The 21,038-nt window shown below is 47.5% G+C and overlaps 10 protein-coding genes across 10 annotated transcripts; 7 read left to right on the top strand and 3 right to left on the bottom strand.

The window, feature by feature from the left end:
- Positions 1-555: 555 nt before the first annotated feature.
- Positions 556-1,145, bottom strand: EI90DRAFT_2918114 (DNA-directed RNA polymerase; the record flags this gene model as incomplete). Its single annotated transcript, XM_039054635.1, has 3 exons — positions 556-859; positions 932-1,024; positions 1,093-1,145. 3 exons carry the CDS (start codon positions 1,143-1,145, stop codon positions 556-558), a joined length of 450 nt encoding a protein of 149 aa, XP_038917076.1.
- A 491-nt stretch (positions 1,146-1,636) lies between these two features.
- Positions 1,637-2,705, top strand: EI90DRAFT_2995090 (ribosomal protein L18e/L15P). Its single transcript, XM_039056184.1, has 5 exons — positions 1,637-1,772; positions 1,830-1,845; positions 1,902-2,104; positions 2,164-2,217; positions 2,282-2,705. The coding sequence occupies exons 1-5, from the start codon at positions 1,648-1,650 to the stop codon at positions 2,325-2,327; spliced, it is 444 nt and encodes a 147-aa protein (XP_038917077.1). The 5' UTR covers positions 1,637-1,647; the 3' UTR covers positions 2,328-2,705.
- Positions 2,647-3,116, bottom strand: EI90DRAFT_3054369 (uncharacterized protein). The gene has a single exon (XM_039060083.1). The coding sequence runs from the start codon at positions 3,070-3,072 to the stop codon at positions 2,827-2,829; it is 246 nt and encodes an 81-aa protein (XP_038917078.1). The 5' UTR covers positions 3,073-3,116; the 3' UTR covers positions 2,647-2,826.
- Positions 3,117-3,535: 419 nt separating this feature from the next.
- Positions 3,536-5,110, top strand: EI90DRAFT_2995092 (40S ribosomal protein S1). Its single transcript, XM_039056185.1, has 6 exons — positions 3,536-3,543; positions 3,602-3,656; positions 3,734-3,803; positions 3,862-3,942; positions 4,007-4,554; positions 4,618-5,110. Exons 2-6 carry the CDS (start codon positions 3,642-3,644, stop codon positions 4,681-4,683), a joined length of 780 nt encoding a protein of 259 aa, XP_038917079.1. The 5' UTR covers positions 3,536-3,543; positions 3,602-3,641; the 3' UTR covers positions 4,684-5,110.
- A 761-nt stretch (positions 5,111-5,871) lies between these two features.
- On the top strand, positions 5,872-6,681 carry EI90DRAFT_3054374 (uncharacterized protein). The gene is made up of 2 exons (XM_039060084.1): positions 5,872-6,236; positions 6,292-6,681. The coding sequence occupies exons 1-2, from the start codon at positions 6,154-6,156 to the stop codon at positions 6,497-6,499; spliced, it is 291 nt and encodes a 96-aa protein (XP_038917080.1). The 5' UTR covers positions 5,872-6,153; the 3' UTR covers positions 6,500-6,681.
- On the top strand, positions 6,666-8,422 carry EI90DRAFT_704477 (uncharacterized protein). Its single transcript, XM_039067974.1, has 13 exons — positions 6,666-6,708; positions 6,800-7,004; positions 7,098-7,176; positions 7,277-7,290; positions 7,376-7,396; positions 7,465-7,536; positions 7,604-7,631; positions 7,710-7,761; positions 7,825-7,856; positions 7,911-7,947; positions 8,000-8,037; positions 8,098-8,247; positions 8,308-8,422. Exons 2-12 carry the CDS (start codon positions 6,922-6,924, stop codon positions 8,185-8,187), a joined length of 546 nt encoding a protein of 181 aa, XP_038917081.1. The 5' UTR covers positions 6,666-6,708; positions 6,800-6,921; the 3' UTR covers positions 8,188-8,247; positions 8,308-8,422.
- Positions 8,423-8,616: 194 nt separating this feature from the next.
- Positions 8,617-9,565, top strand: EI90DRAFT_3054380 (uncharacterized protein). The gene is made up of 5 exons (XM_039060085.1): positions 8,617-8,636; positions 8,690-8,750; positions 8,812-8,916; positions 8,990-9,103; positions 9,177-9,565. Exons 3-4 carry the CDS (start codon positions 8,824-8,826, stop codon positions 9,101-9,103), a joined length of 207 nt encoding a protein of 68 aa, XP_038917082.1. The 5' UTR covers positions 8,617-8,636; positions 8,690-8,750; positions 8,812-8,823; the 3' UTR covers positions 9,177-9,565.
- Positions 9,566-10,250: 685 nt separating this feature from the next.
- Positions 10,251-12,888, top strand: EI90DRAFT_3054385 (uncharacterized protein). Its single transcript, XM_039060086.1, has 16 exons — positions 10,251-10,423; positions 10,461-10,552; positions 10,656-10,734; positions 10,854-10,858; positions 10,919-10,939; positions 11,028-11,099; positions 11,201-11,357; positions 11,526-11,566; positions 11,730-11,879; positions 11,963-12,019; positions 12,077-12,101; positions 12,162-12,219; positions 12,271-12,295; positions 12,365-12,410; positions 12,476-12,577; positions 12,685-12,888. Exons 2-16 carry the CDS (start codon positions 10,461-10,463, stop codon positions 12,862-12,864), a joined length of 1,110 nt encoding a protein of 369 aa, XP_038917083.1. The 5' UTR covers positions 10,251-10,423; the 3' UTR covers positions 12,865-12,888.
- Positions 12,889-16,242: 3,354 nt separating this feature from the next.
- Positions 16,243-19,083, top strand: EI90DRAFT_705634 (uncharacterized protein). Its single transcript, XM_039067975.1, has 19 exons — positions 16,243-16,264; positions 16,314-16,498; positions 16,619-16,697; positions 16,782-16,795; positions 16,860-16,880; positions 16,952-17,023; positions 17,142-17,169; positions 17,230-17,281; positions 17,369-17,400; positions 17,459-17,495; positions 17,579-17,594; positions 17,656-17,808; positions 17,917-17,973; positions 18,030-18,054; positions 18,115-18,172; positions 18,225-18,249; positions 18,307-18,373; positions 18,434-18,535; positions 18,652-19,083. The coding sequence occupies exons 2-19, from the start codon at positions 16,386-16,388 to the stop codon at positions 18,826-18,828; spliced, it is 1,128 nt and encodes a 375-aa protein (XP_038917084.1). The 5' UTR covers positions 16,243-16,264; positions 16,314-16,385; the 3' UTR covers positions 18,829-19,083.
- A 362-nt stretch (positions 19,084-19,445) lies between these two features.
- On the bottom strand, positions 19,446-20,328 carry EI90DRAFT_2917798 (uncharacterized protein; the record flags this gene model as incomplete). The annotated part of the gene is made up of 4 exons (XM_039054624.1): positions 19,446-19,547; positions 19,762-19,837; positions 20,037-20,142; positions 20,205-20,328. 4 exons carry the CDS (start codon positions 20,326-20,328, stop codon positions 19,446-19,448), a joined length of 408 nt encoding a protein of 135 aa, XP_038917085.1.
- Positions 20,329-21,038: the final 710 nt, after the last annotated feature.

The following is a 21,038-nucleotide window of genomic DNA, read 5'->3' on the forward strand; positions in this document are numbered from 1 at the left end:
ACGTTCCGTATGTGCGGTAGAAGGAGCAAGAGTCGTAACTCCAGTGGAAATCGAGTGGGGTCCTGTGCATGTGGCATCTAGTGCTCGCAAGAGGTCTATGTAGTGGCCCTCCTGTTGATGGCTGACTCTAGTAACTGGGTACTGAGACAACACGCCCGCTCCCACAGCAAAAATTGTCTGTTGAGACCAAGCAGAAGCAGTGGTCTCGAGTGCCAGGTTGATTCGTAGCGGAGCGCCATCCAACCAAAATTAGAAACGCTACTTCTCTTGCACCGAAAGCATGAAGCTGGAGATCAATCTTAAGGCAGAAAAGCAGATTCCGTCCGCTCAGCCGCGGATATTTGAGTAGTACAATACCGCATTCTCATATCAAAGGACGGCCAAGGATGATGACAGTTGTGGAGTGGATGGAATGGTAACAATTCCTAGTCAGCTCGCATAAGATGCCACCGCACGAATATCATGCCAGACGTGGAGCATTAATACTACAACCTTTGGTTCAAATTACAATAAGTGAGGGAGTGAAAATTAAGTACGAAATATTCTTCTGCTTACTCATGAGCCACCGAAATCAAGATAATCCCCAACGCCTCTTGAGCCAAGGGTCTCGCCATATGCACCTAACCCAACACCAACACCGGGAGGAGCACCAACTTCGTCTATTTCCTTCATCTCAAACTCTTTATTGAACTTCTGCTGTAAATCAGCAATGAGGGCAATGACTTGCTGGCACGCCTCCTGAAGCGCTTGAGAGGGAGATATGGAGCCATCAGTTTGGACTTTGAGGATGAAGTAAGGTTCAAGCGGGTGGGGGACTTTGTAGCCTGCGAAGAGAACGCTGGCCCCTCTGAGAAGTTGTCTGTATCGAAAGATGTGACAAAACAAAGAAAGCTGAACATGCGCCACAAGAAAGGGATGCAGGCGAGCTTACGAGCGTATCATATTCGCCATGGTATGATCTTGTTTATTGATTCTGAACGTCGCCGCATTGGGAATTTTCGTGTCTCCTGAATCTCTAATCTTGCTCATAGCAGCACGAAAATGCAAGTAAGGAGCGGGGTCCATTCATCAAAATGGTAATAATCTACATACAACTTCTCCCCATCCCCTAACGTATAAAGCTCAAATCGATTTGGAGCATTCATAACTACAGTTAAATATGTCAGATGCAATGTAGATCGAAAAGCCAAAAGAATCATTTAAATTAAATTGTCCTCAAGGCTCCTTGAGCTCGGAGGATTGACAGATTATAGATATGGAAATAATCACTTGAACAGGGCAACCGAACGGAAGCTTACCAAGTGCTTTTCAACCCGCTCCTGAAAGAATAATCACTAGAAGCGAGGACCACCGGACTGAGATGGTTAAATACGTTTACCAGCAAGTCAAAGGAGACAAGGAAAGGTCAACGTTTTATACTCAGGGCTCGGAAGCAAAAATATCAACCTAGTTTTGAACCTTCATCCACATTTTCAAGGTATGGAAATTTTGGATTACTGGGCCATTCTACCTTCCTGCTGCGTTTTCATGCTTTGCGTTGCTCCTCAAGGGGGTGGTGTTTGAAATTCGCATGATTTCGGCCTTGATTCAAGTTGATTTGGATGTATCTTGAGCTGACTGTGCGACCTTTTTCCTGAAGAACAGACAATGCCGACCCGGTTCTCCAAGACCCGTAAGCACCGCGGACATGTTTCCGCCGGTTATGGACGTGTAGGGAAACACCGTAAGCACCCAGGTGGTCGCGGTCTTGCTGGTGGTCAACACCACCACCGGTGAGTGCTCCCGTTGCACACCAACTCCTTATTCAGTTTACTCACCCTCGACTTTAGGACAAACATGGATAAGGTGTGGTCGGAAGATTTGGCGATTGAAAAATCCTATTCCTCATTTTACAATCTTAGTACCATCCGGGTTATTTTGGTAAAGTTGGTATGCGCTATTTCCACTTGAAGCGCAACCCGTATTGGTCCCCGACTATCAATGTGGACAAGCTATGGTCGCTCGTCCCTGAAGAGGAGAAGGCAGGACTCACCTCAGAAAGCGAGGTTGTGCCTGTCATCGATGTTCTCGCTCACGGGTATAGTAAACTCTTGGGTAAAGGATTGTGCGTATATTCATCCATTGTTGTATTGATATTCTTCACTCATGTCATCATTCTTTCAGTCTGCCAAAAATGCCTTTGATCGTAAAAACTCGGTCGGTTTCTTCCAAAGCAGAGTGCGTCCCATCCCAACTTTTGAACTACCGTCATCCTCTAATTTGACAATTGTGATGCCAACAGGAGAAAGATAAGAAGGGCTGGTGGTGTTGTCAAGCTTATAGCATAATCCCGGCGTCGTCACTCTGTCCCCTTTCTCATTTATTATCACTTCATTGCCACCGTATTTGCCCGCCGATACGCCATATCTGAATCATGTCTTAATCTTGCTTGCTTCGGCGATGCGGACTCTACACCGTCACCGAGTCTGGAGACGATAGGTTGATCTTACCTATCCAATGGGTAACTGTTGTCGCACCCTGTGGGGGCCCTCGTGTTCTCAACTTGCATGATTGTGTATAAATGCCTTGAGAGCCCTTCGACCGGAAAAGACAGCACTGTTTGCCAACTTCGCGGTGAACACCAGATCCTGCACATTCCTCATTGCTATGAGAGCGCTTTCTCAGTGTATAGCTGCGTGTATGACACAGTTTGCAGTACACATTGCACATCGTATCAGTTAGGTAAAGTACCTTGCTTCCAAGGTCATTGCCAGGTCACAATTGCCGGGTATCGTCACCATACCCGTCACCACTATCGGCGTTCTGTCATCTCTGGACTTCTCCACTTCATGTGTGTGACATCGTTCCAGCAACGTAATCCTGTTCCCAATGGTCCTTTGTCTTGCTCAACTCGTCAAACCGTGTCAAGTCCGCCCGCTTCAGAGCCTCACACACAGGCTGCGTGAAAAGGGTTTCATCGAAATCTTTCAACAGGCGAATGTTTTCTCTCCCTGAGCTACGTGATAATGGACTGAATGATGTCAGTGCACCCGTGAGTGGTATTGCGAGGTCGATGATTGTCTGTCCGGTCATTTGGCCTTGCACCCAACAGTCCGTGAAAGCAGATGCTTCAGCTGTTTCCAGACACGTACCACGTCATGCCTTTGCACTAAGGCTTAGGATCATGGTATTTACGAGGGCACATGTATTCAAGTGGGCATGTCTGAGCGTTGATAGGGAGCAGGAGACCTGATACCGGACAACAAAGAACCGCCAAACGCATGCATCCCCGCTCATGTCCCAGCATGGACGCGATATGCACGGTCTAATGTTAGGTGTCGCTGAGCTTCCGAACCACAACGCTTTTGTGAGGCACGAGAGCTGTAGAGCGAAATGTTATTGCTTATTGGGGAGGGCATCTCGATCAACAATAACCAAAAAAAAAAACAAGACGAGTCGAGATGTATTTGTCGCCCAAGCGCCAAATGAGTCATCACGTGATGATTTTTTGGAGGGCGTAGGAACTGTATAGTTTTTTCGGTTGCAGCCCTTTCGTTCCGTCAGGTTAGAAAGGCCCGCCGAACCGCTGCCCCATTATTTGCTGACAGTCGAGCCGCTACAGAACCTGGTTGCATTATCTCTCCCTCCCCTCCCAGAAAAGTATGGCTGTTGGCAAGGTAAGATAAACTAACGCGAACACGGAAGTGCTACGAATACTGAGGGGTTTGACTCTTTGCTGCATGATGCTACATAGACTAAGCGCGTAATCAAGGGCGGTAAGAAGGGTTTAAAAAAGAAAGCCGTCGATCCCTTCTCTCGCAAAGGTGGGTACAATTCCCTACATTGACTTGTATTGTTTGATTGTTCAATCCCATCCATCAGAATGGTTTGACATCAAGGCTCCAGCCTACTTCGATGTTAAAACTGTCGGCAAGACTCTCGCCAACCGGACACAAGGCACCAGTACGTTGGTGTTGTTCTGAATAGCATTACTGTTCTGATCAAATAAACTTCAATTCACATACAGAAACTTCCGCGGAGGCTGTCCGTCATCGTCTGCTCGAGGTTTGCCTCGCTGACCTCACCAAAGATGAAGATCAGTCCTTCCGTAAGATCAAGCTCCGTGTCGAGGATGTCCAGGGCAAGACCGCTTACACAAACTTCCATGGCTTAAACTTCACCTCTGACAAGATGAGGTCACTTGTCCGCAAGTGGCAGACGCTCATCGAGGCCGACATTGACCTAAAGACAACTGACGGCTACCTTCTTCGCCTTTTTGCCATTGGATTCACCAAGCGTCGTCCAAACCAAGTCAAGAAGACCTGCTACGCCACATCGTCGCAAGTTCGTCAAATCCGCAAGAAGATGTTTGAAGTTATGACTCGCGAGACTGTCAACGAGGACCTGAAGGGATTCGTACAAAAGCTTGTACCGGAGGCTATTGGGCGTGAGATCGAGAAGGCTTGCCGGGGGATATTCCCATTGCAGAATGTCCACATCCGGAAAGTGAAAGTGCTGAAGACCCCCAAGTTGGATGCCTCCAAGCTCGCGGAACTTCATGGAGACGTCGCTGACGTGCGTAGCGGTGCTGTATGATTTGGATGATTGGGGCGTGAGTGCTAATATTCATCTTTATAGGATACTGGGACAAAGGTGGTACAGAAGGGGGAATTCAAGGAGCCAAAGATCCTCGATTCTGTCTAACTGTTTCGGCCCTTGTTGTGCACCTTCATCATCCCACTCATGCATCCATATGCCTGTCTTTACTATTAATTCGAAATTAGGAGTAAGCGCATGCTATCGACTCGTATGGTTGGAGCCACAATCCATAAACCCAGTAACGACATGCACGAAATCTCTTTTTTTGTCTGGAAGGCTGTGTTTCTTAGGGCAAAGCTGAGACCCAAAGCTTGGACATGGTGTTTCTTGCGTAACTGGCCAACGACGTGAATTAGTGTCGCGCTATTCGAACTTCAAAATGATATTGGTGAAGTCTTGACACTTATGTTCCACAGACACTTACGTCGTTCAGTTGACAGTTGCGGGTTCGGTTACCGAGATCTACTCACTTAGCAACTGATCACAAACCACTGCGCCGACAAGTGAGTGGGTTGTTTCTGAGTATCTATGGTTTTTGGGGTGCTGCGCAACTTCACACTGAAGTGGCAGGAGTTGCTGTAAGCTTCCCCAAGATGCCTGTGGAACCCCGTCTGCTTCGTCACTCAATAACCCGGCATTCAGCGTCTTGATGTGTCTGAGTGTCCGCCGTTGAAGTCAGCACGGTGCTGTATATTTTACTTCAGTTAAAAGCTTATCCCACTTGGATAATGCACATCTCAAGTCCCAAAAAAATTGTGAAAGACCTCGGTCACTGGTAATCTGTCCCTGCGCCATGACTATTGGCCACTTCTGTGGTTCCTCCGTCTCAAGGCAAGAATTCTCTGAATTTATAATATGCAATCTTGCGTCTTCGTCGTATGCGTGATCTCATCATCAAAATGAACATCTAATTGGGCTAAACACGGAATGGTGCCTTGTACTTTCTTCGTTTCGTTCTGACGGTTGTGGCTCCAAGATGTTAGCGATGCTCTTGTTGGTGTCTACGATCCGTCGTGATGGGGTTCGTATCCTGAAGTTGATTACGCAAATCCTAGTACCAGTAGACTATTGTAACTGATTCAACTGCAGGTCAAATGGAAACCAGATACTTTGGTTTCTACCCCTGCGTTACTTTTGGTCCTCCCAGATCTCCCGCGAACTATCGCTTCTCTCTCACTGCGATATCTGGAGGTAACTCTCTCCACAATGGTACGGTTACATCACTGATGGCTGGTCGTCATTATGTACCCCCGTTGAGACGAAGCAAAGGTGCAGCGGTTGGCTTTATGATATCAGCAAATTTAGCGACAACCCTCTGACGCGGATAGCCTTGTAAATTTTCGGCACTTGTTCATTACAGGGTAATTGTTGCTTCATTCCCTATCTCTAATACATAACTTTGATGGCACCCTTTGCAGATCAATGACTCCCGAAGGCTCGCATTCCCGCTCGTGATGTCACGGTCAGTCTGGGATCACCCTGCACCAATCGTAGGCTCCCTATCTTTCCTTCATTGTCCAGGTTTCCTTGCCATCCTCAGCCCCGATACGCGAGAGGTTGAATGATAATCCAACCATGAAAAGTTGCCTGAAATTAATCGTTATTATGGGAGTCTGCCCATTACCTGCTAATTGCTACATCTTGTCAATGTTTTCTCGCTGCAGCATGTGGTGATCACGCAATTGGCGACGTGCACGATCGAACGGTACATACCAATCCCAATCGTGAGCAACTAGGGATGATTTGTCGAACGCCGTCGATGATCACAACGTCAATGATCTGCAATACTGGACTGCCATGCCGCTTATTCTTGCCCAAAGATCTTCAAGTAACGTTATCTGTGCCGGCCGGAGGATCTGAATCTTTCACGCTCGTTATACTTCCTCCTAACAATATTGATGAGGCAATTTTGAAAGTGTGATGGCGGGAGGAACCTGACTTGCGAGACATGGTTTCGGACTCCAATGATCTGCGGGGACGGGTGAAAAGTACCAGAAATAGAAAGCGTATTTCTCGTGAGGCACCCTCAACGTCGATCGGCAAAAGCCACACTTCCAACTCTGGTTATTTGAAGTGTTCCTCTCGAAGTTCCGTGATTGATTTCAAATTCCTCTGCAACTGGACGTCCAGGTAATCGAAGTTGTGTCCCCCCCATCAATATTTGCATATACACTAGTGAAGATTATCTCCGTTGATGGCCCGGATTTTGGTACTACGCCAGACGCTCGGCTCCCTGCTAAGAGTGCATATATAGTATACCTCCCGTAGAAGTTCGTCCTGGACGGCCCCCTCTCTGGCCTCGCTCTGATTGTTTGATTGTTATCTCGAGCTTTGGTAAATCTGATGGATTCCAACTCTCTGCCCTCCCTGGAAACTATTGTCTCGTGGTATGGATATTCAGTTCTGGGTCTGGATTTCTCAGCAATGTGGGTGGTGCTCCTATGGGTCTTCGAGTCTTTCGAGCTCTAAAGCGCCCTGTCTTCGGGTGTTTTTTTTTTTTGCACACGCGAACAATGCAGACTTTTCGGCGTGATTACAGTACAGACCTTCCTTTACTTCGAACGATTCCGTGCCGATGGAAGGTTCTTGAAGTTCATGGTGAGTGGTCGATGGGTCCGAGCTGCTGCCCGTTCGCTTGGGCATTCCATAACTCTGATGGGCACTGGGGCTGAACTAACATGCTGTGCACTATCATTAGGTTGGCCTTTTATGGTACGTTGAATTGCTGGGGATAGCGAATTGGCCCCCGCTCCGAACCTCGCTAACTGACAGGCTATGCATCCCTCGCAACATATAGGGTTCTGCAATCATTTCAACTGTTCGTCATCATCTTACTGTATCCGAGCCACGCGCTCGGTGCTGATTGCCGCCGATCTTACATTCAAGAGTCATATGTGCAACTACATTCTACGCGAGCAGAATGTACCCATTTTCTACGTTTATGGAGCGTTTGACATGGTAAATTTTGGTCCCGCGGCTGAACATTGCTGCACAGTATTTGCACTAAACCACATGTTTCAATTAGGGCCTTCACCTTTCCACAACTTCTCAATGTTGGTATGACTTCCTAGACACGCGCTCGCCTTGCTCTGATGAGTCTCGTCGCCACACCTTGTGGGTCTTTTTCTTAGCTCATTTCCTCCGTCATATCGCAAGGATTCTTCGTTTATACCACATATCGTCGTAAGTCCTAATATGCTGCGTCATCATAGTTGGGAGGGTTTGATTCTAATGACTTCTCCATAGTTATATCAAACATTTCCTTAGCACTTTTTCAGGTGGGGGCGTTCTCGTATCATACTTTTTACCGAAGCTGTCTAACCGCTATTCAGCTTTTCTTAATATTGAACGAGACTGCTTTTGGATTGAGTGCGTCCCTGTTTTATTGCTTGGTATCATATAATGATGGGATTGACTGAAGTCGTGTCCAATTATTCACTCAGTGTTAGCGGTGAAATTGTATGTGTGCGGTCGGTCTTTTGGGTCCGCTTTCTTTGATCAAATTCCATATCGCAAAAGTTTTCGATGGTCTTTGGGATCCGCGAACCCGCTGGGCTTAGCAAATGCATGGTACACTCGTGTGTTTGCCCTGTTGGCGTCAATTTGTGACCTTGTTACAGCTGGCGCGCTCGCTTGGAGCGTGAACCGACGTCGGAATGGCTCCCAAAGGTATTTCTCGAGTCAATTGGTAACGACGGTACGATAAAAACTATTGCTTCCCCCACCCAGGGACAGTATCCTTAAGGTTATTATCCTTTATGTTGTCGGAACTGGGCTCATATCGGGGTGAGTGTCCGTCTTGCTACTGTGAAATATCTACGATCGTCACGCTTTTAGGGCAATTTCTGGCTTATTGGCTGTGGTATGTATGGTCTTCTATCACTAGATCACTTTGGAATGTAATGCTGGATCAATAGGGAGGCTTCCTTCATTTGACGCCAGTTTTTCCCCTATTTGGGCAGTGTGTTGGATCAGGTATATTGATTAGCGTCAGAGCCGTTGGTTATTGACAACTGATATGGATGATTTCTAGTGTCAACAATCGGTTTTCTAGCCAAGTATGTTCATGTTTTCGGCTCATTGGCCGGGACAATATCTATAACTATTGAAGCCTTCATTCTCGTTCCCCATTATACAGTTCTCGTCCTGATAGACCAAAGGGGTTAGGAGGGGCAAGTTGTCAAACTTTCCTTCCTACATTGACCGAATTCTCATTTCCATAATTCGCATTAGGGTTTGAGCACTATGCTTATCACTATCACACGAGACATGGATCAAGAGTCAAATTATGACGGACAGCGGGAAAACGAACTACAGAATCGAATGACGAGACACTATGTGAGTATTAGAATTGGCTGGTCCCTTGATTGCCCCGGGTCCACGATCTCGTACTGACTAGGTGTGCGAACAGCATGAGTATGATGTGGAGGAATCAAAGACTTATGGTGACCGTCCAATGTTTGAAGGTCGTCTCACACCCGACACACCCCTGACTTCACAAACCCTGAACAAGCCTGACTTTTAGGTGAGTCCCCATCTGCGATGCCGAGCGGCGCATCCACGTGACCACAGCGCTACACATATTGATACCATATTAGGTAATGGGCGCCGGGTCGCGGTTCCGTCGAGCTGGGCTGGTCGGAGTCGCCGAGCGTGAACGCCAGAACCTTGGAGGCAGTGCACAGCAATTTTGAACTGGAGTCAGTTGCACCACGGACTTTTAGGTCCTTCTGCTCATTGCACATCTGCAAGCGAATGAAATGCCTAAATTTGTTGTCAATACCTAACCCATAGGACAGCTTTCCTACGACGAATACGTGAACGATTCTCTCAAGTATGTAGATACTTCGAGGTTGACCTGAGGAGCATGGTAAACTGTTACCTATCAGCCGTCCCTGCCGTGCCAACGGGAAAAGAGAGGCGAAAAGATTGGCCTGTCAAACCCTGAATTCTCCATTCTAAATATAGTCCAAGTACAGCCCGGGAACAATGAAGTAAATTATGGCGTGCGCATTGAGCTCGGTCCAACTTCCGGGGCATAGTTTATTGCGAGATCAAGGGAGCTGAAAGGCACACGAATGACACTAGTGAGACTTTGATGGATGGGAAACTGGGATCACGAGATACATCATCCCACAAGTACGGCCGCTGGGACTGCAACAAATCCGTTCTTACACTCGAATAGGCACGTCTGGGCTCCAATTGTTCAAACAACAGAATTCGAATCAAAACCAGGGTCCAGTACTAGTATGGCTCTAACTCTGCGTGAACACGTGCATGTTATGCCTTTTCACTTGACGCTACTTATGGCTTAGGGAATATGCCACTAGTGGTGTCCGGGGATATGGTGAACACACATATTCAAGCGGGCATGTCTGATGCGTTGATGAACAGGAGAATCATCCGGGGCTACATGGATCCGCGGGCTTCTCACGCCCTCTCCAAGAGCCCAAACACGGACGGATATCATACGGACCGAGGGCAATCATTGCTGAGCGGCGATTTTTGGGGAATTATTCGATGCTTCCTCGGCACCGATGGCCCAGAGATTTGGTTACAGACAGAGACTACGTAGCTTACTTTTCATTATATGTGTGACGACGAAGACGGCAGGGAAAAGTGATATGCTGTATGAGAGATAATGATCTAAAAAGGAAACGAGCGTTTTTGATTGCCCTGATGCGATGAATTACTAATATACGATCCAATGTAGGGTGGACAGCGCTCTCCAGCTGCGGACAACTCCTGTAGCTCCGACGTGAGAGCTACGAGTTTCCTTGGATGCAACGTTATATAATGGACCTGATCAAGCTTTGGGTCCTCCCCGAACCTCGTCTCTCACGGGCCTACTTCCCAAGCCAAGAAGCTCAGGCTCGATACGCATGGATAGCACACACCGACCATCGCCAGAGGTCCTAAGTATTCTCCAGACATGGATTGCATTCTCTGTATTAGGCTCCGCACTTTCAGCAACGTAAGTCGCACTTCATCCTTCTGGCTGCTAGTACAGCTGGCTTTGTGCGGTTAGAAGCTACGTTACTTTTCAGAATTACTAATCCAAAATCTACACACAATAGGCTCTTTGGCATTATCACGGTCCAAACCTTTTTCTACTACAAACGCTTTCCAACCGATCATGTTTTCTTGAAGATCACGGTGAGTTAGGAGGATCGATTCCTAGGCGCCCAGTGTCGTCGCTGCCATTTGAGAGAGAAAAGTATGGATTTGGTGCTCACTTCTGACAAACCGTGCGCAGGTTGCTTCCTTATGGCAAGTTTCTGTCTTGTACCCGGTCAAGGACCTCGAGTGTGCTCATCCCCATCCTGCACATGTATTTAAGGATTTTGCTATCACTTCAAATGTGAGCCTTCCGTGGTGGATGCCTGTCAATTCGAATCTGACCTATCTCGATCTCCGCCCTCGCCTCCTCCCTCGCCCCGGGTAAACAGCTTGTTGACGGCAATCGATATTTATGCTTTCGCAATGTCTCTCGGTTCGGCAGCTGGTAGAAAATTGATCTGGTAAGAACGCTGACTGTTGTTTCATGGCGCGCAAGTGACGTACATTCTCTCCCCCATCCCTCTCCAAATATCGTCTGGGCGCCTATTAACTTCGAATTGAGCATAGGGCTCAAATATTACCGCAATTTACGAACGTATGCGCAGCCCTTCTGGAATCTCGCTGTTACATGTTTGATTTACACCTTTTTACCCAAGCTGCTAGCAGGTATTGTGTCGCAATCACTCTTCGTCTATACCACCTTCCGTCGTCAGTGGCCAGTTCTTTTCTTAACCGCATCTTCACATCCTCACAATCTGGCATGACCCTTTAACTTTGAACCGTCCCGATACTGCAGTATTGCGAAACATGTTCTTGCTGCTCGCTTTGGTATGTCGGGGACGGTCGTCTTTCACTACCCTTCATCGGACTGAGCTCCTGAGGAATAGGCACTCCTGATATCATTCGAGGCTGGTTGGGGGCTTTGTACGTTCCATTTAACTACCCACTCAACTTTCTCGAGCATATCTCACCAATATCGCGCATAAAATTTCTGTCTTGGTAGTTGTCTCCGTATCGATGTGAGTAACCCCAGATACGTGACTGTCCTCCTCATCATGCGCTAAATATTAATATTCGCTGGATCTCGACAGATTACAGCGTACATATCAAAACCCCAATCCACTCTACGCCGCACGATTGTGGCCCAGTCGTATATTCGGTCCCCTGAACGCTTGCTGTGATATTGTTGTTGCTGGTGCTCTTGCTTGGGGTATCCATCGACGAAAGAACGGAGCCGTGAGGTGAGTCACTGCTCGTTCCTTCGAGTTATGTTGAGCATAGGAAGCTGAATCTCTATTTTCTCACTACTGTTGGAAATCGTAAGCGATAACGTTTTGAGAGACATCATGCTGTACATTGCTTGTACAGGTTTATCAACTGCGTAAGTGGACTGTGCTATGATTCGTTCGAGCTTGACCTTCATGATGGAACTTCTTAGGTCAGTGTCAATTGTGCTAGCTGCGGTAAGTTCAGGGTTGTTTGGATTATCGTGAACCAGCGAGTTTTACGCCGCGAACTCCTAGGGTGTTGTAGTCGCTTCCCCAAGGGTCATCCCATTCATTGGGCCAAGTGTTGGTGCTGGTAAGCCACCACCTCCCTAGTAACGCTGTTGTCGAGCTGATGTATCCCTAGTCTCAATCATTGGATTTCTTTCAAAGTGCGTTACCCACTCAATCTATCATTATGAATGTATCGCATATTCATTGAGGCTGATACTTCATGATAGCCTTCACTCCCGTTCACTTCTGTATGATGCCAGGACTCAAAGAGGCGTGAGTATATGTTAGGGAATGATTCGTTCCAAGCGCCACTGGACTTACCTTGGAACGAAACGTAGGGGATAAGTTTTCTTATTTCTGTCATGCGTGACGTGCAGCAAGCGTCTGATCGTGAAGGCCAACATGAAGTTGCGCTGTGGTCAAGAGTTTCAAAGTTCGATGTGAGTTTACGTTTCGTTCGAGCTCTCTCAGCTTTACTATCTTTATCGCAACCCTTCCCCTTGCCCCACACATCTTATTTATTTGCTGACTTACTTGTATCGCACAGAATGAATACAACGTAGAGGAATCAAAAACATACGATGATAACCCAGCTTTCGAACGACAACCCACATGTACTAGGAGGCTAATCTCAATGCCTAAACGCGAGAATTCTCACGTGTCCGGGATCGAAGAAGAGATCGTGGAGGTTGATCCTCAGCTTGGGTGTGAAAGGACGACTAGATAACGTTGGTGGTGATGCCGAGCTTCCTCTAGGTTGGATCCTCTTCCATCTAGTAGAGACGGACATTTACGACGGCACACAGGCACACAGGCACGCGCGCACATACATCGCATACACATCCCGTCGCTTCTCGTTTATTCCCCGAAATCACCGCTGTGTTATTCCATGTTATTCAATTATCGTTATTACATGTCTGCTTCCATCTACTTCTCTAATTCATCCCACATCTCGATCTTATCTCACGCGGACCTTGCTTCGTTGTTGCCGCATTTTGAAAGTGTGATGCCGGCAGGAACCTGACTCAGCCTTCATGCGACAAGGACCCAATCACCTGTTGGCAAAAATGCTCCAGACATAAACAGCCTATCGGTGCCTCATCGTCCATTTCGGCATCTTCGATGTCGGGTGGGCAAAAGCCACAACTTCCAACTCCGGCTATCTGAGTGTTCGTCTCGAAGTTCCGCTTGAAGTTCCGTGATTGGCTACCAATTTCTCCCCACGTTCACTGAATCGTGGTTACATGGCATCAGTATGCCTGTGCACCAGTGTCAACTATCGCCGTTGATGACCCGGAATCTGGTGCGTCAGATGCTCGGTGTTCCTGGCTCCAAAGCAGCTGCGAATGCACATAGACTTCATCTCGGATGGTCCTTTTCTGGCCTTACTCGGGCCTTGTTCTGATTGTCGTCTCGAGCTTTGGCAACCCTTACAGACACGCCGACCTCCCAGCCCTCCTTGAAATTGTCTCGATATCCGGTTTCGGGTCTGGCTCCCTGAGTAATGTGAGCAATGCTTTTCTGATTGATCCTTAGCATCCTGGTCTTAATTAGCTGGATGGGGCTCCTTTTGCACATGCGAACAACGTAGACTTTTTTTGGCGTGGTTTACAGTTCAGATTTTACTCCGAACGATTTCTGGGCCGATGGGAGGTTCTTGAAACTCGAATGATTGGTGAGTCCAAGCCGCTGCGCGTTCGCTTGGACCATTCCATGTGGTTCATCACTTTGACGGACACTTGAGACTGAACTGGCATGCTGTGCACTATCACTAGGTTGGCCTTTTATGGTGTGTTGAATTGCTGGAAGTAGCCAATTGCCCCTCGCTACGAATTTCGCCCGCCGATAGGGTATGCATCCATCGCAACATAGGATTCTGCAATCGCTTGTCACCTATCTTACTGTACCCAAGCCGTTGCGCTCGCGGTCTTGATTGCGGCTCACATTGCATCGAAGGACCATATGTACAACTACATTCTACGCGCGCAAAATAGACCCTTATTGTGGCGTTTGACATAGTAAATTTTGGTCCAAGCTGTTGAGTGCGCATTGTGGGCACAGTATTGGGCTTGAGCCATATGTAGGGCCTTTCACCTTTCCACAACTGGGGTATGAGTTCACTCGGAAGCGCGCTCGCCTCGTGCTGATGAGTCTCATCGCCATGTCCTGTTGCCCCCCCTGCTGGTTTTCCCTTTCAGCTCATTTCCGTCCTAATTCATTCACTTACGCATCGCCGTAGTGAGGCCAGCCGATACGCAATCATGGTTCTACATAATAGGTTTTCCATAAGTTATATCAAATGTACTTTTTTAGATGGGGGTTGTTCTTGTGTCATACGTTTAACGGAAGATGTCTCACACGGACCTTGCGCAATTCAGCATTTGTTGGTACAAGACTTCCCTGTGTTGAAGTTGCTTGGTATTAGATAATGATGGGATTAACATGCCCGATTATTCATCCAGTAAAATTCGAAAAGAAGAGATGGAGGAGTATCGGGGAGGAGGAGGGAGACAAGAAAATATAAGCTAGGGGCTGGAGCAGATGGGAATGTAGTCGAGAATCGCGGTATTGGCAGCAGCAAATCCGGGATAGAGTAATATGCAGGTGGCAGCAGCGGCAGCGGGTCAAAAGCGTGAGCCCGGAAAGGCAAGCGGCAAATTGGATCTCACTCACCAGGGGAGCGCGAGATAGGGAGAGGGGAAAAGGGATCCGTCAGGGCCCCTTTATAGGCACGACCTAGGTAGTATGAAACCTAAGGTAGTATGAAACCTCTCCTCAACAGCGAAAATTCAGTACGTACCTCCACTGAATGGTCCGCTTCGCGCATCTGCGCCGAAAACATTCAGCGTACGACTGAGGCAGCGTGATTTGACCCGTTCAGGCTAAGTTGCGCGATAAATCATGGGAAAACCGCGATCGGTGAGAGAAGGCATGTGAATGCCAAAGCGGTCGCGACTGGGCGCAGTCAGGTTTCCCAGCCAGTGGCAAACAAGGGCGGAAACCTGAGGTCAGCTGGGGGCAGACTGCTAACCCGTGATTAGTCTCGTGAAATGAAGACATTAAACAACAATTAACATGCCCGATTATTCATCCAGTAAAGGTACGCGTTACATATGGAGGTTGGAGTCTTAGAACCTCGGCATTGTAGCCCGCGCCGGACTTATTGTAAGGCGAGCCATCACATTGCGGGGCCCCATCAACAAACGGAGCTGGCCGAACATAATATTGTGTCAGGAGGCATCATCACCAGCGGTCCCGTCGAGCTACTAGTCGGAGTCGTCGAGCGCGCGGATGCCGAGACCTTCGAGGCAGTGCAGTGAATTGAACTACTTGGATTTCGACTGCACCGCGTTATCTTAGGTCCTTCAGCTTATTCAGGCATAAGTATCCGCTCTTTGATCACTGCCTTAATGCAGCGAATGTTACGGTGCATGATTTTGTAGGACACATTTCCTACGATGAGGTGAGGGATGTGAGTTAGTCCAAGCGCCACTGGATTCGGTTCAACTTCCGGCATAATTTGTTGCGAGATCAAGAAGTTGAAAGGCACATAACACATGAATGAACTCCACGAGTACGATCGCTAGGACTGCAATGAATCAGTGGTCTACTAGGACGGGCATGGCTAGCTATTTGACGGTTTTACAAGTGTCACTCGACAGTTCGCAGCAGCTCCAACTCTAACTGTTTCTGCGTAAACACGTACCACGTCATGCCTTTGCACTAAGGCTTAGGACCATATAGGACCATGGTATTTAGGGGGGGGGGGGGGGCATGTATGAGTGTTGATAGGGAACAGGAGACCTGATACCGGGTAACAAAGAACCGCCAAACGCATGGATCCGCGGGCTTCCTTTCTCATGTCCCAACAACGCAATATGTCCAATGAGAAACTTCTGGTTGTCATTGGCAAGTGCGCACACCATCATGAGCTGTGCACACTCCAGAAGCTATTTGGAGGAGTTTTCTCCGCATCGATGGCTGACCTAGAAGTGGATAGAGTTGATTAGTTGGGAAAAGGGACATGCCGTGCGAATCAATGGGAGATAATAATACTAAACTAAAAAGGTTCTGATCGCCCTGATGCAATTATAAGCTTCGGACTTCCCCCAACTCCGGCGTGAGAGGTATAGTTTCCTTGGGTACAACGTATATAATAAACCTAATCAAGCTTTGGGTTTCTCCCCAACCTTGCCCTCTGGCAGGAGACTTGGGGGCCCACTTCCCAAGCCAAGAAACTCGACACGCATGGATGGCCGCAGTTGCGCGCCCCCTCCAGGAGGCCCACCATCGCCAGAGATTCTAAGAAATCTCGAGACATGGCTTGCATTCTCTGTATTGGGTTTCGCACTTTCAGCAACGTAGGTTGCACTTCAGCCTTCGTTCTCAACCTTAAATCTGTCAACGCTTCGCTGGCATTTGTGCCGTCCAAAAGCCGTGTTACTCCTGTAAATCACTAATCCAGAATCCGCACTCATTAGGCTCATTGGGGTTGTCACCGTCCAAACCTTTTTCTACTACAAACGCTTTCCGACCGACCATCTTTTCTTGAAGATTACGGTGAGTTAGGAGGTCCGGTTTCGTGCCACCTGTGCGAGGGAACAAAATATGATTTGGTACTTATTCTTGGTAAATCGTGCACAGGTCATTTTCTTGTGGCAAGTTTCTGCGATGTGCAAAGACCTCGAGTGCGCTCATGCTCATTCCGCACATGTATTTTAGGTTATTACAACCACTTCAAGTGTGAGCCTTCAATACTGGACGCCCGTCAATTTGAATCTGACTTGCCCTTGTAACCCATTTTTTGTAAATAGATTATTGATGGCGACCGACTTCTATGCCTTCACAATATCTCCTGGTTCCGCAGTTAGCAAAAGATTGATCTGGTAAGAACGCTGACTGTTGTTTTATGGTACATAAGTGACGTGTATTCTCTCTTCCCCATGCCTAATCCCCAACATTCGAACATCGTCTGGGCTCCGATCAACTTCAAATCGAGCCTAGGGCTCAAATATTCCCGCAATTCACGAACGTATGTGCAGCCCTTCTTGAATTACACTGTTACATGATTGATTTACACCTTTTCGCCTAGCTGGTAGCAGTTGTTGTGTCGCAATCACTCTTCGTCTATACCACTTTCCGTTGTCAGTGGTCAGTTCTTAACCGCATCTTCATATTTTCACAAGAGATTTTGGCACGACCCTTGATTTTGGACCGTCCCGATTCTGTAGTGCTGCGAAACATCTTCTTGCTACTCGCTTTAGTATGTCGATGACGGCTATCTTCTATCGTCTTTCACGGGACTAAATTCTGAGGAATAGGCATTTCTAGTGTCATTCGAGGCTGGTTGGGGGCTTTGTACGTTCCTCTCAACTACCACCCAACTTTCTTAACTCGAGTATATCTCACCCATATTGCGCATGAAACCTCGGTCTCGATAGTTGTCGCCGTATCAATGTGAGTAATTCTAGTTACACGACTTGTTGTCTTCATATCAATATTCACTAGCACGCAACAGATTACAACGCACATATCAAAACCCAAGTGATCCGCTTTTCGCCTCACGAATGTGGCATAGTCGTATATTCGTTCTCTCGAATGCTTTTTGTGATGTTGTTGTTGCCGGTGCTCTTGCTTGGAGTATCCATCGACGAAGGAATGGAGCCGTGAGGTGGGTTGCTCACTTCTTCGTGTTATGTTGAGCACAGAAGCTGAATCGCTCGTTGGCTCTATTTTCTTTCACCTTTGCCGCCGGTGCATTGGAAAAATAAAACTCAAGCGATAGCATTTTGAGAGACATCATACTGTACGTTGCTTGTACAGGTATATCAACTGCGTAAGTGGGACGTGCTGCGGTTCGTTTGAGCTGACTTTCACGATAGAACTTTTTAGGTCAGTATCAATTGTGCTAGCTGCAGTAAGTTCAGGGTTGTTTGGATTATCGTGAACGAGTGGGTTTTACCCTGCAAACTCTCAGGGTATTGTAGTCGCTTCACCGAGGGTCATCCCATTCATTGGGCCAAGTGTTGGCGTTAGTAAGTCACAACCTCGCACCCCGCTCCCTTCGCCGAGCTGAGGTATTTTTAGTTTCAACCATTGGATTTCTTTCAAAGTACGTATCCTACTCAATTTAAATATCATCATGAGGGTCTGCTGCATATCCACTGAGGCCGGTGGCACTTCATGGCAGCCTTCACTCCCGTTCGCTTTTGTATGATGCCACGACTCAAAGAGGTGTGAGTATTTGTTAGGGAATAATTGGTTCCCAGTCTCCGGAACTCACCTTCAAAACTTAGGGGATAAGTTTTCTTATTTCCGTCACCCATGACGTGCAGCATGAGTCCGATCGTGAAGGCCAACCTGAGCTTGAGCTGTGGTCAAGAGTTCCAAGGTTCGATGTGAGTTGATATGTTTTATTCGGACTCTCGATTTTTTGCTAGTACTCCACCTCACCGCAATCCCTTCTCTCGCCTCGCACGTCGTATTTGTTTGCTTACTTGCTTGTATCGCACAGCATGAATACAATGTGGAGGAAGCAAAAACATTCGGTGATAACCCCGCTTTCGAGCGACAGTCTAAATGTAGGAGGCCAACCTCAATGCCTGAACACAGGAATTCTGGTGTATCGGGGATTGAAGAGGAGATTGTAGAGGTTGATCCTCAGCTTGGGTGTGAAAGGACGACCAAATGATGTTAGTGGTAATACCTCGCGGCTTGGTTGGCCCTGTAGGCACCATCACTTATGGCTTGTAATCGTGATTTTTTTTTCCTCTGGTGAACGTCGGCCCGAGGGATTAGATGGAGGCTGGAGTCATGAATGCGGATTTTTACTGATTTGTTGTCATGTGTGTTAACGTTAACGTTCGGTTCTCGTGTTTACTCTTCAAACTTTCTTGCTAGCGTAGCCCGGTCACCTTGAGATGACCAAAGAGTGGGTTTTTATGACCGCCCCGAATTTGGCTTCTTCTGAGGAAAACAACGTACTATGGCCCACTTCATGATCAATCCCGCCCTCTCCATAGTATGAACATCCATACATAGAAGCAAAAATGTGCTGGGTCAAATGCCACGTTTTCGGGGCTGAAAAACAAAAAAAAACATATTATCCTCGAACCAGAGCAAGCAAAAATACTTAATTGTAATGTTGGAACATCAACGGCTATTACTGTCGAACCGAGTGAAGATGGGGATTGGTTTATCTTTACTTTTCACGTTTGTACAACGGTACAACGGACTCGTGCAGAAACGCGTATAAATTTTTGGACTTCCTCTCCCCTTTAGCTCCCTTCTACGAGACTGAGTCTTACATCATAACCTTGCGTTTAACATGTAATCCCCTACGATGATCTCCGAGGCGAGTTCTGCAATCGCATAAATTGGAATCTGAGGGTGGGCTGCAGGTATGAAAGGCTGGCAAAAAAAAAAAACATACTGTACTAACACGACCAACAACCGGTCACGCGTCACACGAAGGTCTTGGATTGAATTAAAAATCAACACAACTGAATTGATTGGGTGCCTCCGGCAATTGCCGGAGGCCGTGGGAACCGGTTGTTGGTCGTGTGAGTACAGTAGGTTTGCTCAGCAACGTAAGAAAGAGTAGTACAGAAAACCGGGCACGCACGAAAATACTAGCATCGATGACGCGGAGCTTCTTAATACCCTTCACAGTTAAGTCAGGGTTAACAACACCCTCAGGACTGTCCTTGGCTGAAATGGCAAGAGTGCCTAGTGAACAGGAAGTGAATCAAAAAATCAACCCATTCGCTAACCCAATTATAATCAGAACCTACTTGTAGGATGGAAAGCGGAGACTGGAAGATGGAAAGCAAACATCAGCATCCCCCCAAGATCAAAACGCTTCAAGTATCACATGCACCTGTATTGTTACGAATATACTATATAATCTCTTCATCCATTTGTGCTTGAGCTAATGAACCCCATTCTCCTAGAATGTAGTCTCTGAAAATAGGCGCAGTCAAGAAGTTTCGTGCATGCTTGAGGGCTAGTATGGGAAAGAGTATAGTAAGCTTAGCTTCAGCCAAGTCAGTCACACCCAAGCCTTACTGGCCATGGCGGTGTGGAGATCGGGTTCCTTTATGAAGAGTGCAAGATTGATCAAAGGAGCATCAAAAGGATTGCTTGACCCAAGTTTCACGCTTCCCCTAGAACTAGGAGACAAGTTGACCATCGCAATGGTCATGAAATTCCCCTCTGAAGGTTCAGGATAGAGTGTACTCGCAAATCCGTCATCTAAGATTAATTCAAAGTGTGGTGAATTTGGACCTGGGCAATCGTCGACGATGCCAGGTTGCGACCAGATGGGATCGTCAGAAGGTAAACGGAAGAACCCAATCAATTGAGCGATTGTGTTGGACAAATGACCTAAAAAAATGGATAGTTCAGTGTCAGGGGACGACTCCCGGGTCCCCATGACCCTCCCCTATGGCCCACAGCCTCAGGTCTGGCCAGCCCTATCCAGGGCACAATCTACTGTGGGTAAGAAGATGAATAGATAAACAGTAGGTAAGGTACACTTGCCTACTGTGGGTAAGAAGATGAGAAGGAAGCTAACTTCTCATCTTCCCACAGTGGCCACCATATCAGGAAAACTTCCGGGGATACCCGGAAGTCACATGAAGGAGTAGGAACCGGGCCCGGAGCATGCGGCATGCGGAGTGTGCAGGCATGCAGGAAGCGCAGCGGGTGGAAGTGGGTCTGGATGCGGGTCCGGGTCCGGGCTAGTCAGGGTGTGTGCCCTGACATTCAGCCATGTTGCAGTGCTTAGCTTGATCGACAGTACTAGTGCAGAGGTTGATTTACGTACCGGCTTTGTTTGGGTTATACAAAAATTCTCAATTGTACACAATGGGCATGATTCAGATTGGCCCCTCTAGTATT

This window comes from Cantharellus anzutake (assembly GCF_015039405.1).
Source record: "Cantharellus anzutake strain C23 chromosome Unknown EI90scaffold_19, whole genome shotgun sequence".
NCBI lineage: Eukaryota > Fungi > Basidiomycota > Agaricomycetes > Cantharellales > Hydnaceae > Cantharellus > Cantharellus anzutake.

Excerpts from the sequence above, each read along its gene's own strand:
- EI90DRAFT_2995090 (XM_039056184.1), top strand. The coding sequence starts at position 1,648 with ATGCCGACCCGGTTCTCCAAGACCCGTAAGCACCGCGGACATGTTTCC. Across the intron at positions 2,105-2,163 it reads AAACTCTTGGGTAAAGGATT|TCTGCCAAAAATGCCTTTGA; the intron begins GTGCGTATATTC and ends TCATTCTTTCAG. Across the intron at positions 2,218-2,281 it reads TCGGTTTCTTCCAAAGCAGA|GAGAAAGATAAGAAGGGCTG; the intron begins GTGCGTCCCATC and ends TGATGCCAACAG.
- EI90DRAFT_3054369 (XM_039060083.1), bottom strand. The coding sequence starts at position 3,072 with ATGACCGGACAGACAATCATCGACCTCGCAATACCACTCACGGGTGCA.
- EI90DRAFT_2995092 (XM_039056185.1), top strand. Across the intron at positions 3,804-3,861 it reads CGATCCCTTCTCTCGCAAAG|AATGGTTTGACATCAAGGCT; the intron begins GTGGGTACAATT and ends CCCATCCATCAG. Across the intron at positions 3,943-4,006 it reads CAACCGGACACAAGGCACCA|AAACTTCCGCGGAGGCTGTC; the intron begins GTACGTTGGTGT and ends ATTCACATACAG.
- EI90DRAFT_3054374 (XM_039060084.1), top strand. The coding sequence starts at position 6,154 with ATGAAAAGTTGCCTGAAATTAATCGTTATTATGGGAGTCTGCCCATTA. Across the intron at positions 6,237-6,291 it reads ATCTTGTCAATGTTTTCTCG|CAATCCCAATCGTGAGCAAC; the intron begins CTGCAGCATGTG and ends AACGGTACATAC.
- EI90DRAFT_704477 (XM_039067974.1), top strand. The coding sequence starts at position 6,922 with ATGGATTCCAACTCTCTGCCCTCCCTGGAAACTATTGTCTCGTGGTAT. Across the intron at positions 7,632-7,709 it reads CCTTTCCACAACTTCTCAAT|CTCATTTCCTCCGTCATATC; the intron begins GTTGGTATGACT and ends TCTTTTTCTTAG. Across the intron at positions 7,762-7,824 it reads CGTTTATACCACATATCGTC|TTATATCAAACATTTCCTTA; the intron begins GTAAGTCCTAAT and ends ACTTCTCCATAG.
- EI90DRAFT_3054380 (XM_039060085.1), top strand. The coding sequence starts at position 8,824 with ATGCTTATCACTATCACACGAGACATGGATCAAGAGTCAAATTATGAC. Across the intron at positions 8,917-8,989 it reads ATCGAATGACGAGACACTAT|CATGAGTATGATGTGGAGGA; the intron begins GTGAGTATTAGA and ends GTGTGCGAACAG.
- EI90DRAFT_3054385 (XM_039060086.1), top strand. The coding sequence starts at position 10,461 with ATGGATAGCACACACCGACCATCGCCAGAGGTCCTAAGTATTCTCCAG. Across the intron at positions 11,880-11,962 it reads CGAAAGAACGGAGCCGTGAG|CGATAACGTTTTGAGAGACA; the intron begins GTGAGTCACTGC and ends GGAAATCGTAAG. Across the intron at positions 12,220-12,270 it reads TGGGCCAAGTGTTGGTGCTG|TCTCAATCATTGGATTTCTT; the intron begins GTAAGCCACCAC and ends ATGTATCCCTAG.
- EI90DRAFT_705634 (XM_039067975.1), top strand. The coding sequence starts at position 16,386 with ATGGATGGCCGCAGTTGCGCGCCCCCTCCAGGAGGCCCACCATCGCCA. Across the intron at positions 17,170-17,229 it reads TATTCCCGCAATTCACGAAC|CTGGTAGCAGTTGTTGTGTC; the intron begins GTATGTGCAGCC and ends CTTTTCGCCTAG. Across the intron at positions 18,173-18,224 it reads TGGGCCAAGTGTTGGCGTTA|TTTCAACCATTGGATTTCTT; the intron begins GTAAGTCACAAC and ends AGGTATTTTTAG.